The 15,633-nt window shown below is 45.4% G+C and overlaps 1 protein-coding gene across 11 annotated transcripts; it reads left to right on the top strand.

The window, feature by feature from the left end:
* The first annotated feature begins 11,003 nt into the window (after positions 1 to 11,003).
* LOC123145733 (uncharacterized) lies at positions 11,004 to 14,016 on the top strand. Of its 11 annotated transcripts, none has more exons than XR_006472383.1 (5): positions 11,013 to 11,443; positions 11,581 to 11,752; positions 11,871 to 12,013; positions 13,147 to 13,242; positions 13,742 to 14,016. XR_006472383.1 is itself a non-coding variant. In XM_044565213.1 (5 exons), the coding sequence occupies exons 1-5, from the start codon at positions 11,430 to 11,432 to the stop codon at positions 13,823 to 13,825; spliced, it is 450 nt and encodes a 149-aa protein (XP_044421148.1). In that variant the 5' UTR covers positions 11,013 to 11,429; the 3' UTR covers positions 13,826 to 14,016. The 11 variants fall into 11 exon arrangements, 2 of the variants coding, with proteins under 2 accessions (XP_044421148.1, XP_044421149.1); XR_006472386.1 differs by having other exon boundaries at positions 11,871 to 12,042; positions 13,147 to 13,183; XR_006472384.1 differs by having other exon boundaries at positions 11,871 to 12,042; positions 13,147 to 13,212.
* Positions 14,017 to 15,633: the final 1,617 nt, after the last annotated feature.

The following is a 15,633-nucleotide window of genomic DNA, read 5'->3' as shown; positions in this document are numbered from 1 at the left end:
ACGAACGGAAAGTAAATTGTATGAAAGGGACTCAACAAGCATGACCTTCTCGATCGTGAGATCATGAGAAATGACAACCTTGCCAAGTCCCAATACCTTAGAGGACGAGGCATCACCCCACTCGACATTGGTGGGCATAGATGGAATCTTGTGAACGTCCACCACCAAGTCCTTGCTTCCGGTCATATGATTAGTGGCTCCACTATCGAGCAACCATGATCCCCCACCGGAAGCAAACACCTACAAGAGATCAATGCTTGGTTTTAGGTATCCATTTTGTAATGGGTCCTTTGATGTTAGTAACAAGGGTCTTAGGCACCCAAAAAGACCATTCAATGTACTCATAAGAAGAGGTCCATCACTCGCACGACATAACACATAAGAAGGGTTAAAGTCGCCGGCTTTGTTGGGAGGGGTAGCATTGCCCTTCTTGGCATCACTACCCTTCACATTGTTCTTCTTCTTCTCCTTAGAAGCACCTTCCCCCTCCTTCACAAAGGTTTGCTTGAGAGGAGGAGGTCATTGGCCTTGTCATTCTTCTTCTTGGACTTGGGCGCATACCTTGGCCACAACTTCCTTTTGATTTCTCAAAAGGTCATTGAGATTCTTCTCGCATTGTATGCAAGACACAAGGCCTTTCTCAAGTTGCTCCTTCAACTTTGCATTCTCCTCAACAAGATGCACATGCTCACAACACGGGTGAGGGAGTCCTGGACTAAGGGGTCCTCGGGCGTCTGGCCTATTATCCATGGGCCGGAGTGGTGGGCTGTGAAGACTTGAAGGCCGAAGACTGTACCCGTGTCTGGATTGGACTCTCCTTGGCGTGGAAGGCAAGCTTGGCGACCAGCTATGAAGATTCCTTCTTATGTAACCGACTCTATGTAACCCTAGATCCCTCCGGTGTCTATATAAACCGGAGGGTGTAGTCCGGATGGCATATACTCATTACTATAGTCATACAGGTTAGACTTCTAGGGTTTAGCCATTACGATCTCGTGCTAGATCAACTCTTGTAACACTCATCTTCATCAAGATCAATCAAGCAGGAAGTAGGGTATTACCTCCATAGAGAGGGCCCGAACCTGGGTAAACATCGTGTCCCCTGTCTCCTGTTACCATCGATCCTAGACGCACAGTTCGGGACCCCCTACCCGAGATCTGCCGGTTTTGACACCGACATTGGCGCTTTCATTGAGAGTTCCACTGTGCTGTCGACGAAAGGTTCGATGGCCCCTTCGATCGTCTATAGTGACGCTGTCCAAGGAGAAACCTTCCTCCATAGACAAATTTTCGTATTCGGCGGCTTCGTACTGTGGGCCAATTCGCTTGGCCATCTGGAGCAGATCGATAGCTACGCCCCTGGCCACCAGGTCAGATTTGGAAGCTTGAACTACGTCGCGGATATCCGTGGAGACTTGATCTTCAATGGATTTGAGACCACAGCGATCGCTCCTCCTCGCTCCGATGAACATGACTTAAATCTGTCATCGGACCAGGTTCAGGAGATGGTTCCTATAACTGCTACGGCCTTAGATTCGGAGCAGATTGCACCGTCCAAATCCATCGAGTCCGCGGCGTTGGAGCCGCACACAGACTCAACACCAGGGAATATCTGCGTCAATAGAATTCCGGAATCGTTTCCGGCTACAAACTCTGAACCGCATACGCCTGCAGACACCGAGCTGGATCGGTTATCGATCTTCGAGTTCAGCGCCGCAGACATCTTCCAACTCTCGCCCTTCGGCGATATGCTAAATTCAAATAAAAACATGTCCCTGGCGGGGGACTCATAGCCGAACAAGCAGAGATGTACGGGCCAAGACTCACAGCCAAACTATGTTCGGTTCGGCTAGAGGCTGATAATGGAGAATTTCGCTTCCCCTCCGCCACCCACTTCATAGCCACTGTCGAGGACTTAACTGACATGCCTGGTTATGGCTCCGAAGACATTGACGGCATAGACGACGATGCCGACAAGGAGCAAGGCCAAGACCCACCAGTCACCGGACGTGGGACGGCCACCCCTTCGTATGACGTGTACATGGTTGATACACTTAAAAAAGCTCGCGACGATGACAAAGGAGATCCAGTTGAGAATAAAACTCCTGAGACACAGTCTAAGTACCGGCGCCCTAAACACCGCTCCAAGTCACATCGCAGCAACACTGGCACCGGAGAAAATAGTACTCCGGATGACGCCAAAAACAATGAAGACCCTGTTGGAGCAAGATCCGAACAGGAGGAACAGGAAAACAGGCAAACCAGCCCCGATGAACAGGCCCTGCCCAGCGACAATTCGGAGGACAACAACTACCTTCCGCACTCCGAAGATGAGGTAAGCCTTGGCGACGAAGAGTTCATCGTACCCGAAGAGCCCCTCGAGCAGGAGCGCTTCAAGCGCAGGCTAATAGCTACTGCAAGGAGCCTGAAAAAGAAGCAGCAGCAGCTTCAAGCTGACCAAGACCTACTCAACAATAGATGGACCGAAGTCCTGATCGCCGAAGAATACGGCCTTAGTGGCTTAGCCAAAAGCTACCCGAAGCATAGATTGCTACATCAGTTCAACAACGAGGCGTTGGAGCCCGTACCATCATCACACAATGCGGCAGGTCGCCGACAACTCTGTCCGGATAAAGGGGCAACTCAAGACGAACACCAGACCGCCCCACCTCACCGTAAAGGCAAGAATAACGCAGCTCACGATTGTCCAGACGACCTGCAGCGGGACTTGGACAGTAGATCAGGACACACAAGACCGATCTACGGATCGCAAAGGCATGCCTCGACACGCGATGATGGCTACCTATTCGCACGTGACAAACGTAGCCACGCCCGAGCCGAAAAACCGCAAATGGACTCCTTCGGAGTTATGTCACAGTGTGGCCCAACATAGAGGCGCCGCACACCCGCTTTGCTTCACCGATGAAGTAAAGGATCATGAATTCCCCGAAGGATTCAAACCCGTCAATATTGAATCATACGACGGAACAACCGATCCCGCGGTATGGATAGAAGATTTTATCCTCCACATCCATATGGCCCATGGGGACGACCTCCACGCCATTAAATACCTCCCACTAAAGCTAAAAGGGCTAGATCGGCATTGGTTAAACAGCATGCCTGAAAATTCCATAGGCAGCTGGGAGGATTTGGAAGAGGCCTTCCTCGACAACTTCCGAGGAACATATGTCCGGCCACCGGATGCCGATGACCAAAGTCACATTGTCCAGCAGCCCAAAGAGTCAGCCAGGAAGCTCTGGACTCGGTTCTTAGTCAAAAAGAACCAAATCGTCGACTGTTCGGACGCGGAAGCCCTTGCGGCTTTCAGACACAGTGTCCGGGACGAATGGCTTGCACGCCACCCCGGTCAAGAAGGACCTAAATCCATGACAGCCCTCACTGCTCTGATGACCCGCTTTTGCGCGGGAGAAGACAGCTGGCTCGCTCGTAGAAGCAACAGCGCTAGTGACCCGGGCACTTCCGAAATCCGAGACGGCAACGGCAAGCCACGAGGAAGCAAATACAACAGTCACAATGATAATGAAAGATCACGCAACACATCGGTCAACGCCGGGTTCAGCAATCCCAAGCCCGGCCAACAAAAGAAGCCATTCAAGGCGAAACAAGACGAACCATCCAACCTAGACAGGATATTGGACCGACCCTGCCAGATTCACGACCACCCCAATAAACTAGCTAATCATACTAATAGAAACTGCTGGGTCTTTAAACAGGCCGGCAAGATCAACGCTGAACACAAGGGGAGGAGGCCGCCAGGCGACAGGGATGACGGAGAGGTTCACCAACGAAATACCGGGGGTCAGAAGCAGTTTCCACCGGAGGATCAACTACTCCCGGAGCGAAAATAGCAGTCCAGCTTCCGCCGCCCACCTCGTACACCTGCAAAATTCGTGTCGCGCATACATCACTACGCACTCAAAATAACATGGGCATTGGCGGAAGCACACTACGGACAAGCCTGCAAGCATCCCCGTAACATTTTTTATCCATTTTCTCTTTATTTATTCCTTCACTATCCCTTAGAAACAGGTGACGAACAGGACAAACATTTGAAACTGGCTCTATCGGAGTTCGGATCCGTACACTCACCTAAGGGGCTATTTCAATCAAGGATTCCCCCCGCCGAGGACTGGCGGCGCAGACGTGCGACAGGAGGTCCAAAATAACTTTTTGTAGACTGCACTCTCTATTTTGAGCCTGTACTATGCCTATTCCTCCGCCCCCGACCCCGAGCATGTCAAATAGCTGGGAGGGCGGCTTTTATATATAATAAGTAATCATTGGCATATCACCCAGCTCCTAGTAAACAATATCCGAATTAATCATCCGTGTTGTTTTGCCATTAAAAAAGGCTCCCATGGTTGTTTCACAGATATACCTTGGCATAACCGGCCAAGGGCTCGGTATGGGAACAAATGAGTTGCCAGCAAAAGCCCGAACAGCTCTACAACGTACTTCGGCGTCGCAAGTTTGGCCTTATATGCATCAGCTCCGAATCATTGTCTTGGGTCAATAGTTGGGTTGCCCGGCTCCTGTGCTTGCTACCCTACGTTCCGTTCTATCGGCTAGGGTAGTAAAGGGAGAACTACTGCGATTGTGCTTCCGGTTCATCTGGTCAAGTACCTCAGTAGAGAAAGCCGAAAACTGACTGTCATGATGCGGCGAGAGCTGGTCAACCACTTGACGACTTAATGGAATCTTTAGTGATTCTTCGTGTCACACGAGGGATCTTTTTCAGATCAAATATGTAAGGCACCATACGCCGCATACATACCAGGGGCTATGTCGTAGTCCCACCATAAAACTCCTATGGCTAAGTGAAAGTGTTAACGCCCTATAGTCTGATTGCCTGGTTCGCCGCATTATCACCTCCTTCATGGACCAAGACATTGGATAAAGAGTGATTAAATGCTTTTCCAAACACCCCCATACATCCTACGAGGGGGCTGAAGCCGACGACTGGAAAACTTTCAGATTATATTAAAACGGCCGCACATGAGGAATTCAAGCTTTCGAGCAAAACATAAAAATAGATTAACTATAAAATTGTCTTTTACAACTCTCATACACCTCACTCGAACATTATGTCTTTTGAGCACTGACCCTCTATCAAGCGGGCGGCCTCTAGGACGTCTTCAAAATAATGCTCCGGTCCTGGATGGTCCTTGCCTTTTTGTGGACTCTTCGTCGCAACATCGATGGCCTTCATCTTCCCCTAGAATGTCTTGACTCGGGCAAAAGCCATCCGTGCACCCTCAATGCACGTTGACCGCTTCACAGCGTCGATACGCGGCACCGTGTCAACAAGCCTTTGCACCAAACCGAAATAGCTATTCGGAACATGCTCGGTTGGCCACAACCGGATTATGACGTTCTTCATGGCAGCGCCGGATATCCTATGAAGTTCGGCCCATTGGGACATCTGTTCATTGAGTAACAGAGGGCGCTTTGATGCACCAAACTGCGACCAAAAAAGCTTCTCCGTTGCATACCCATCCCGCGCTTGGTAATACTGCGCCGCATCAGAAGAACTCTTTGGCAGGTCTAAAAACTCGTCCGGAGAACTCCACACTTGGTTAAGCTGAGCATAGTTCGGATCACCGGACTTGGTTTGCAGCAGAAACAGCTTACCAGCCGCAATCTCCCTAGCTTGCCAGATCTCCTCATGGGTTGCTCTGGATTCCGATCGCGCTTCTCTCGCCTCTTGTAAGGCCTTGTCCAGTTCAGCCGTTAAGGCTTTACTCTCCTTCTCCAGAAATTCACAGCGGCCAGTAGCATTCTCCAGTTCGAGCGTCATCATGGATATCTTCTCCTCGTCTTGGCGCCGTGCAGCTTGTTCGGCTTTTAATTCAGCCGATGCCTTTTCGGCAGCCGCATTGCTACACCGGGCCTGTTCCTTGGCCCGGGCCAGCTCCGCTCAGAGAACCTCAACTGCGGCAGCACCATATGCAGCCACGCATATTCCAGCATACAGATTTTAGCATCATGCTTATACCACCAAAAATGTATGGGGATTGCCCCAAATACATACCTTGCGACTTGTCAAGACGCATATTGATTAACGCAAGGTCATCCCCTGCTACATCAAGCTTCCGCTGCAGCTCGACAATATCCATAGTCTGGGAAGTAGCTAAGGGGGAAACAGCCTTCGTTCAAATTCATCAGGCCAGTCCTTGAGTAATCCTTTTTTATCCTCCGTTTCGCTTCCCAGTGGAAGCCAACCCGACACTACAAGAAATATGTCAACTTGTGACCTTCTCTTAGTGACCCCAGCTAAATTGGTCGTAAATCCACGGCCATTTCGCTTGGAAGGGCTCAAACCTTGAAATTGCTTATACCAAATGGTCACAAAGCAGACAAGAGTGGCCAATGACCTTATTTCTACCTGATTACGACCAATATAAATGGTCATGAGGTTGTGAACATGGATGCATTGGTACTTATTGCTATGACTAGCCGCCACCTCATCAGTTTTGCCTATGTGTCATGTCCATGTGTTAATTTTTGCCCTAGGTTGTGAAGCAACCTATATTTCTGTCATTCCCAAAATTCCCAAAAAAATTGGGCATTCTTTACTATCCAAATCATTGCCTCATGACAATATTCAACTCCATTTGCCTGGTAAATCTTCCTCGGCAAATTTCCAAAGTTTTTGTTCAACTCGAACTTTTGTGAAGGAAGTACTAGCTAGGCATATGCTCATGAGCTTAATTTTTGCCACATCTTCTATATTCCCAAATCATTGCTCTCCACAAAATTTGAGCCCCATCTAACAATACATGTGAGTGTGGCTTCAACATTCATATTTCTGTCCAGTGTGGTACGTTGCAAAGCAAGTGACACCTAGGCTCCTCCATTTGAGCTGCAAATTTTCCAAGATAGTGTCCTTAGTAGATGATGATCCTCGGCCAAAACTCCGGCCCATTGGCCATGTGCATTTTCCGTACCACTAATCAAACACTTGGGTGCTAATTCATGTTTGAGCATTGTTCGGTCTCCTCGTGAGATTCTTCTATTGTTAATTTCTTCCAAGCATCTACCTGGGGAGTGCCAAACCTACTAGACATGCCTAGGCTTCCCAGAACGCATGGCAACGCCACGGTCATGCGGTGACCATGCGGTGGGCATGCGAGACTACGCGCTTTGGAGTTGGGGCCTTGGGCCACTGTCCAAACCTCAACGTATCACCACCAAACCATGTATTTATGCTCAAATAAATACTTATGTACCTAGAAATAATTTTTGGAAAAAATAAAGAGCAAACTATAAGGCAGCTGCAGTTCAAATTTGACCCGCTTCCTACTGAATCGGCGGAAATTTTTCTTTTTACCAGAGGTGGATAAAACTTTTTTACACCCAACCATTTTGTCAATTGTGCATTAAACATGGCCTAGTATTTTATAAAATTGATTTAGTCCGTTTTTGCAACAATTATTTGGTAGTTCCTTCACAAAAAAACCTCATTGCGGGCACTCGAAAAATGGAAAATGAATTTTCCGTGCAAAGAAAATGAAAACTCCCTTAGGCAACATTGTTTGGTATTCCAAGATGCACCCGTGTGCACAATATGAGGTCATTTGAATAAACTATGCCATGAATGTGGCCATAAGATTGATCATTTGGCTTGAAAGCCATGAATCTTCACACATGATAGCTCATTTCTGAGAACACCTTTTTAAAATAATTGTCGTATTACAAGTTTATTAATTTTCCTGGAAACTTGGTCACATATGATGACACAATGCGAAGGTTTTCCAATTTTTTGATTTTTTTTGAATTTTTTATGCCCGTTTCAAAATGCGGTCAAAACAGCGGGCTTGACCGTTCCTAGCTAGTGGTTGAATCTTGGAAAACTTTTTGTGTTTCTGTAATTAAATAGATACCTATGTACCTAGAAATGAATTTTTGGAAAAAATAAAGAGCAAACTATGAGGCAGCCGCAGTTCAAAGTTTACCCGCTTTCTCCTAAATCGGCGGAAATTTGTCTTTTTCACGAGAGGTGGATCGAATCTTTTGACACCCAACCATTTGGTCAATTGTGCATTAAACATGGCCTAGTATTTTATAAAATTGATTTAGTCCATTTTTGCAACAATTATTTGGTAGTTCCTTCACAAAAAAAACTCATTACGGGCACTCGAAAAATGGAAAATGAATTTTCCGTGCAAAGAAAATGAAAACTCCCTTAGGCAACATTGTTTGGAATTCCAAGATGCACCCGTGTGCACAATATGAGGTCATTTGAACAAACTATGCCATGAGTGTGGCCATAAGATTGATCATTTGGCTTGAAAGCCATTGATCTCCACACATGATAGCTCATTTATGAGAACACTTTTTTAAGTAATTACCGTATTACAAGTTTATTATTTTTCCTGGTAACTTGGTCACATATAATGACACAATGCGAAGGTTTTCCAATTTTTTGATTTTTTTTGAATTTTTTATGCCCGTTTCAAAATGCGATCAAAACGGCGGGCATGACCGTTCCTAGCTAGTGGTTGAATCTTGGAATTTTTTTTGTGTTTCTCTGATTAAATAGATACCTATGTACCTAGAAATGAGTTTTGGAAAAAATAAAGAGCAAACTATGAGGCAGCTGCAGTTCAAATTTGACCCGCTTCCTACTGAATCGGCGAAAATTTGTCTTTTTCACCAGAGGTGGATAAAACTTTTTTACACCCAACCATTTTGTAAATTGTGCATTAAACATGGCCTAGTATTTTATAAAATTGATTTAGTCCGTTTTTGCAACAATTATTTGGTAGTTCCTTCACAAAAAAACTCATTGCGGGCACTCAAAAAATGGAAAATGAATTTTACGTGCAAAGAAGATGAAAACTCCCTTAGGCAACATTGTTTGGAATTCCAAGATGCACCCGTGTGCACAATATGAGGTCATTTGAACAGACTATGCCATGAATGTGGCCATAAGATTGATCATTTGGCTTGAAAGTCATGAATCTTCACGCATGATAGCTCATTTCTGAGAACACTTTTTTAAAATAATTGCCGTATTACAAGTTTATTATTTTTCCTGGAAACTTGGTCACATATGATGACACAATGCGAAGGTTTTCCAATTTTTTGATATTTTTTGAATTTTTTATGCCCATTTCAAAACGGTCAAAACGGCGGGCTTGACCGTTCCTAGCTAGTGGTTGGATCTTGGAGAACTTTTGATGTTTCTCTGATTAAATATATACTTATGTACCTATAAATTATTTTTGGAAAAAATAAAGAGCAAACTATGAGGCAGCTGCAGTTCAAATTTGACCCGCTTCCTACTGAATCGGCGGAAATTTGTCTTTTTCATCAGAAGTGGATCAAGGCTTTTGACACCCAACCATTTGGTCAATTGTGCATTAAATATGGCCTAGTATTTTAGAAAATTGATTTGGTCCATTTTTGCAACAAATATATGGTAGGTTCTTCACAAAAAAACTCATTTCGGGCACTCAAAAAATGGAAAATGAAATTTTCGTGCAAAGAAAATGAAAACTCCCTTTGGCAACATTGTTTGGAATTCTAAGGTGCACCCTTGTGCACAATATGAGATTATTTGAACAAACTATGCCATGAATGTGGCCACAAAATTGATCATTTGGCTTGAAAGCCATGAATCTTGACGCGTGCTAGCTCATTTCTGAGAACACTTTTTTTAAAATAATTGCTGTATTACAAGTTTATTATTTTTCCTGGCAACTTGGTCACATATAATGACACAATGCGAAGGTTTTCCAATTTTTTGTTTTTTTAATTTTTATGCCCGTTTCAAAATGCGGTCAAAACAGCGGGCTTGACCGTTCCTAGCTAGTGGTTGGATCTTGGAATACTTTTGATGTTTTCTGATTAAATAGATACTTATGTACCTAGAAATGATTTTTGGAAAAAATAAAGAGCAAACTATGAGGCAACTGCAGTTCAAATTTGACCCGCTTCCTCCTGAATCGGCGGAAATTTGTCTTTTTCACCAGAAGTGGATCAAGGATTTTGACACCCAACCATTTGGTCAATTTTGCATTAAATATGACCTAGTATTTTAAAAAATTGATTTGGTCCAATTTTGCAACAAATATATGGTAGGTCCTTCACAAAAGAAACTCATTTCGGGCACTCAAAAAATGGAAAATGAAATTTTCGTGCAAAGAAAATGAAACTCCCTTAGGCAACATTGTTTGGAATTCCAAGATGCACCCTTGTGCACAATATAAGATCATTTGAACAAACTATGCCATGAATGTGGCCATAAGATTGATCATTTGGCTTGAAAGTTTATTATTAAGACATTTACCATAGTCAAAGTTTATTATTTACCATAGTCAAAGTTTATTATTTTTCCTATAAACTAGGTCAGATATAATGCCACAATGCGAAAGTTTTTTTTTCTTTTTTTGAATTTCTTTCAAAATGTTGTCAAAACGGCGGGTATGACTACAGGTCTTCGGTCACCGGGAAGGTGACGATGACGACCTCCTCGCTCGCGACCACCTCCTCGATGCCCTGCTCTTCTACGTGCTGAGGTCCTTGCTGGCGGCCTTGCCGGATAAAAATCCAGAGCTTCTTTATTCATTATAGCCGCTCCCGCACCCGAATTCGAGATGTCGAATGATCCAAAAACCTAAGCTACTAGGACCCTAAAATCTAAAGCTAAAATGATGCACACACGCGGAATCCGACGACCCTCCTCACCACCCACGACCAAGAAGTCACCGGCGGAGGGGAACCGCCAAAAGACGACGCCAAAAGAGTCGGTTCTCTTAGACAAAGAGATCTGCATTTTATTTTTAGCCCATTATGACCTACTTATATGGTCATGGACGTCACACACATATACTCTGTTTTGATTGGTTCAGAAGCATGTCACGCGGATCATGGATCGAGCACCGTCCGATCCACCCGGATCCGACGGCAGCGCTCCCCCCTCACCTTCTCACCTCACCTAGCCCAACAACCCACAGGCCACAGCCCGCACTCCCTCGTCCCCCGCACACCCTAGCGAACCCTAGCGCTCTCCGATCCCTCCCACCTCCCCTCCCCTCGCCGCCACCCACCCCTCCCATCGCTCTCCAAGATCCAGCGTGCTCCAAGATACCCACTCTCTGCTCCTCCCTCCCTCCCCTCCGGCAAGATCCACCCCGCGGCCTTCCTCTCCTCAATCCCCAATACGGCTACAGAGATGGCTGCTCCCGCGCCGGCCTTCTTCCTCACCCCTGATGCCGCTGCTGTCTCCTCTCCGGTGAGTGCGGAGGAGCCACCGCGGTCGAGGCAGCCGCCGGCTGGAGCCCCGCCTCGTCTCCTCTCCGGTCGCCGTGGAGGTCCGCCGCGTCCAACCTCCTCGACGGCGCCCGGAACCCTAGGCGGCCCATCTCTTCCAACCATGGCCATGGCCATGGCGAGCCTGCAAGATGTGCAGTAGCAGGTTAGACCCTCACCTTCTTCTTCTTCTTCTACCTACCTTTGGTGTTCTTCCTCTCCACAACCACTGATGCAAACATGGTGGGGAAGATATTGATTTCCCAGCCCGCCTGACGGCCCGCTCTCCTCGCCCCCACGCAGATCTTCGAGTACAACGGCTCCGCACCCTGCAGCCACCGGTTCGGGACGAGCGCAGCGCTGGTTCGGGTGTCCTGCGCCAACCAGAGCGCGCCCCAGGTGCTCGACAGAACGCCCACTGCACCGCCTGGTCTCAACTTTCTTTCCATTTGCCAAGCTGAGGGAGAGGGCTAGGGTGAGCTCCCCATTGTTTGCTCTGTTGAAATTGCTCCACTCCTCCATCTTCTTCTCGTGCTTGTCCACAGCAGAGACGGCTCAGATCTGATGTTTTTTGTGTCTTACTAATGGTTTAGGGCTCGGGTGGTGGAGTGGCTGTAAGAATATGCTCGCTCCCTCCTCCCCTCAGATCCACTAGCGTGTTGGTTGGAATCAGTGGATATTCACATGATGTATACACGGAACTGCAGCTTCACATCTTTGTCCTGAATCATAATGAGTATCTTTTCTCGCCATCGATTTCTGCACGTATGGTTCAGCTGGCATGTCTAGATCTACATGTTCACCTGGCTTATGGTGCATCTCAATCATGGATGAAAAAATGTCAAAATCCTAGCTTATAGACACTGTACTAATGTGGGTGGATACAATTTCAGAAGATGAAACTTCAATAAAATGAAAAGGCAAAATTATATTGATTGTTGTCTTCCATACTTTTCCTGAATCATAGTGCTGAACTTTTCTTTTGATTTATGTGTCTTTATTTAAGTTAGCTCATCATGAGCTATAGGTTCAGCTGGTTTGTTTGTTGGATGCCAGGTCTTTCTCGTCATTTTTGACAACCTTTTGATTTGTATCTTGAGCCACATTTTCTACTTCTTGTCTTTTCAATGTGAGAATACCAGACACGAAATGATGCATATGCACTATGATACCTGGATCACTTTAAATTCAGGATTATTCATGGCTAATTCAGGATTGAAGCAGGGGAAACCCCCCTCCTCCATATTGCCTGTTGATTATTTGGGGATGTCTGTGGAGAGAGATGCTGATACTTCTATAGGCCTATCACTTTAAATTTTATTACAACCAGTTTTATGCCTAGAACAATCATGGTGTCTAGTTTCCGCTTTATGCCCCACGTTTTACTAGCTGCAAGCTCAGCTTTGTGCTCTGTAGGAACTAAGTACATCATTATTTAGGCGTGTTCTGATAATTGTGAAGAATAAAGGTGTCTTCTGATGTGGTGGTGCCAAACAAAACTTTTATGCTTATGCTGAGCTTACTTTTAATATTGTGAACATGACAATTTATAGGCTGTACTGAAGTTCCACTCCTTTTATTCTGTGTGCTGAGCTTACCTTTGTATGTCAGGATTTTTTCTTCATCTATTACCCTTCCTTTGGCTGTAGTTTATCTTCATACATAAACCAATCTTGGTGTTCTTCCTACTTGCATTTGATTATGTTTTTAAAATTCCCTAGCACAACTATATACGACAATGTGTTTTTTTTTCTGTTTTCAGTGTCTATAGTGCATTTGCATGATCTTGAATTATGTGCTACAGAATATAATTAGCTGATTTAAACTGCTGTTTTCCTTCGCCTAATCAAATGCCCTTTGTTTTCTCAGTATGCATACCCAAGTCAAGCTTGCGGTCATGATGAAGGTGCTGATCTGGGTTTCCTATCTTCAGAAGTAAAATGTTTGCTTGCTACCTTCTTTATGGTACCGCTTTCTAATCAAGTTCTTGAACACAGGAGTTATGTATACAAATCATGTGCTATTTATGCACTGAGCCATTTTCTTGTCTACTTAGCTGAATCATGTCTTTGTGTACTAAGCATCAGTTACTAGTATTTGGCTTCTATGTGCTAATTAAACCTGATCAGTATGTACACTTCTTTGATATTGCATAATATTGGTGTCAAAGGGGTTAATTTAAACTAGATATGATCTACTGGTACAATTTTTTTGCTGTTCAAACATTAAAATTCTGGTTCTTTATTTCAAACATCGAAATGATAAAAATGTCGCATTTATAGGATTGTAAACCTGATGTGATTGGAGTATTACTTGTTGCTGATAGTTACTACTTGTATCCACTGATTTCTATGTGTCATTTTGCTTGTTTTACTTTTTTTATGCACACAGACTGCCTACAAGTTAATGTGCTTTTAGATTTGCCTTTATTTTGCTCCTAACCATATTGTTTGATAACTTGCAGATGATGTACTTCATTCGTGTTCCATCGTGGGATCCAGGACAAAGAAGTCGGGAGAATCATAGACTTCTAGCTCATTGGAGCTAGTTATACTTCGATAGCTAGTTATTTTTTTATTCTTTAGTTGTGTTACCTGATGCAGACTATTTCTGATTGTAAACCTGATGTGAACCATGTTTGATCGCAATGTGCCAGGTTTGGCTCTGTTTGATTGTATTCATGATTTGAACCATGTTTTCATGATATTTAGTTATGCTCTGTTTGAAGCATTGTGTAAATATTGCTTATTTATTTACTGGATCATTGAAATTTGAGGAACCACTTACTAGAACCTGACAATTGGGACCCATCAGACTAGTGGACCCTTCTCTTGAAAAAAAAGTAAAATCTGAAACTCTAGCCAAAAAGGCAACGTCAAAGCAAAATAGAAGGCCCAATTGTTGGGCTTGGCCCATGTTGCTGACATAAATTATCAGGAAAACAAAATAATAAATGAGCTGAATTATTGGGCTCGGCCAAATAATAAATGGCTGAATTAATGGGCTCGGCCAAATAATAAATGGCTGAATTAATGGGCTCGGCCCATATAGATACCCAATTGGACCGGGCTGATTCTTATCCATGTTAGCTTGCCACGCTGGATCCTACGTGGCCTGGGGAGGCTGCCAGTGACCAAAATTTTGGTCGTGGAATCAACGACCTTTTAGATATCACAAAGAAGGTCGTTAATTTCAGTTTACGACCGCCAGCTTTTGACCATCTGTTTTGGTCGCAAAAGGTCGCAAATGAAAATCAATGACCTTTCAGTGACCAATAGTGAGGGTAGCAAGTTGACATATTTCTTGTAGTGCGAGTCTCACGGGCTACTACCTGTACACAGGTGCATCTTTGCAAATAAAACATAGCTGAAAATATTACATCACAAACCTCGAAGCCTTTTAGCAGGCTCATTGTCGGTGTCAAAACCGGCGGATCTCGGGTAGGGGGTCCCGAACTGTGCGTCTAAGGCGGATGGTAATAAGAGGCAGGGGACACGATGTTTACCCAGGTTCGGGCCCTCTCTATGGAGGTAATACCCTACTTCCTACTTGATTGATCTTGATGATATGAGTAGTACAAGAGTTGATCTACCACGAGATCGTAGAGGCTAAACCCTAGAAGCTAGCCTATGGTATGATTGTTGTTGTCCTACGGACTAAACCCTCCGGTTTATATAGACACCGGAGGGGGCTAGGGTTACACGGAGTCGGTTACAAATAGGAGGAGATCTACATATCCGTATCGCCAAGCTTGCCTTCCACGCCAAGGAGAGTCCCATTCGGACACGAGACGAAGTCTTCAATCTTGTATCTTCATAGTCCAACAGTCCGGCCAAAGGATATAGTCCGGCTGTCCGGATACCCCCTAATCCAGGACTCCCTCAGTAGCCCCCGAACCAGGCTTCAATGACGATGAGTCCGGCGCGCAGATTGTCTTCGGCATTGCAAGGCGGGTTCTTCTCCAAATTCCAAGTACCTGTTAAATAGTGTCCGGCTTCTCGTAAATGCTGCGCCTCTCGGCGTCCGCCTCCAATAATGGCCATCTTCCACGTGTCGAACGAATGCGAGCGGCCAGGGCGTTTTCACATTTACCACCCTAGCTGCATGAACAAACTGTCTATTTAAAGAGACGGGGATTTTCATATCCAAATCACACCATCCTCCCTCGGCGAGCATTCATCGAAGCGCGCCCGAAAAAATCCATTCCAACATGGCCGGCCAGCGCAGCTCCTCATCTCGCTCCCGTAGCCCTAAGCCCGGAGATTGGAAGAAGTGTTCCGTCCCGCACAGTCAACTAGTGGAGCTACAGACCTAGGGATTTCTCCCTCCAGCATACATGGTCCCTGTTTGAGCCGG

The sequence above is a fragment of the Triticum aestivum genome, chromosome 6D (genome assembly GCF_018294505.1).
Source record: "Triticum aestivum cultivar Chinese Spring chromosome 6D, IWGSC CS RefSeq v2.1, whole genome shotgun sequence".
NCBI lineage: Eukaryota > Viridiplantae > Streptophyta > Magnoliopsida > Poales > Poaceae > Triticum > Triticum aestivum.
Note: the sequence above shows the minus strand (reverse complement) of the source record. Positions and strands in the feature narration are given on the sequence as shown.

What these genes read in the sequence shown, in the direction of transcription:
- LOC123145733 (XM_044565213.1), top strand. An exon ending in AGCTGAGGGAGAGGGCTAGG is followed by an intron (nt 11,753 to 11,870) that starts GTGAGCTCCCCA and finishes CTAATGGTTTAG; the next exon opens with GGCTCGGGTGGTGGAGTGGC. An exon ending in TTTGTCCTGAATCATAATGA is followed by an intron (nt 12,014 to 13,146) that starts GTATCTTTTCTC and finishes TTGTTTTCTCAG; the next exon opens with TATGCATACCCAAGTCAAGC.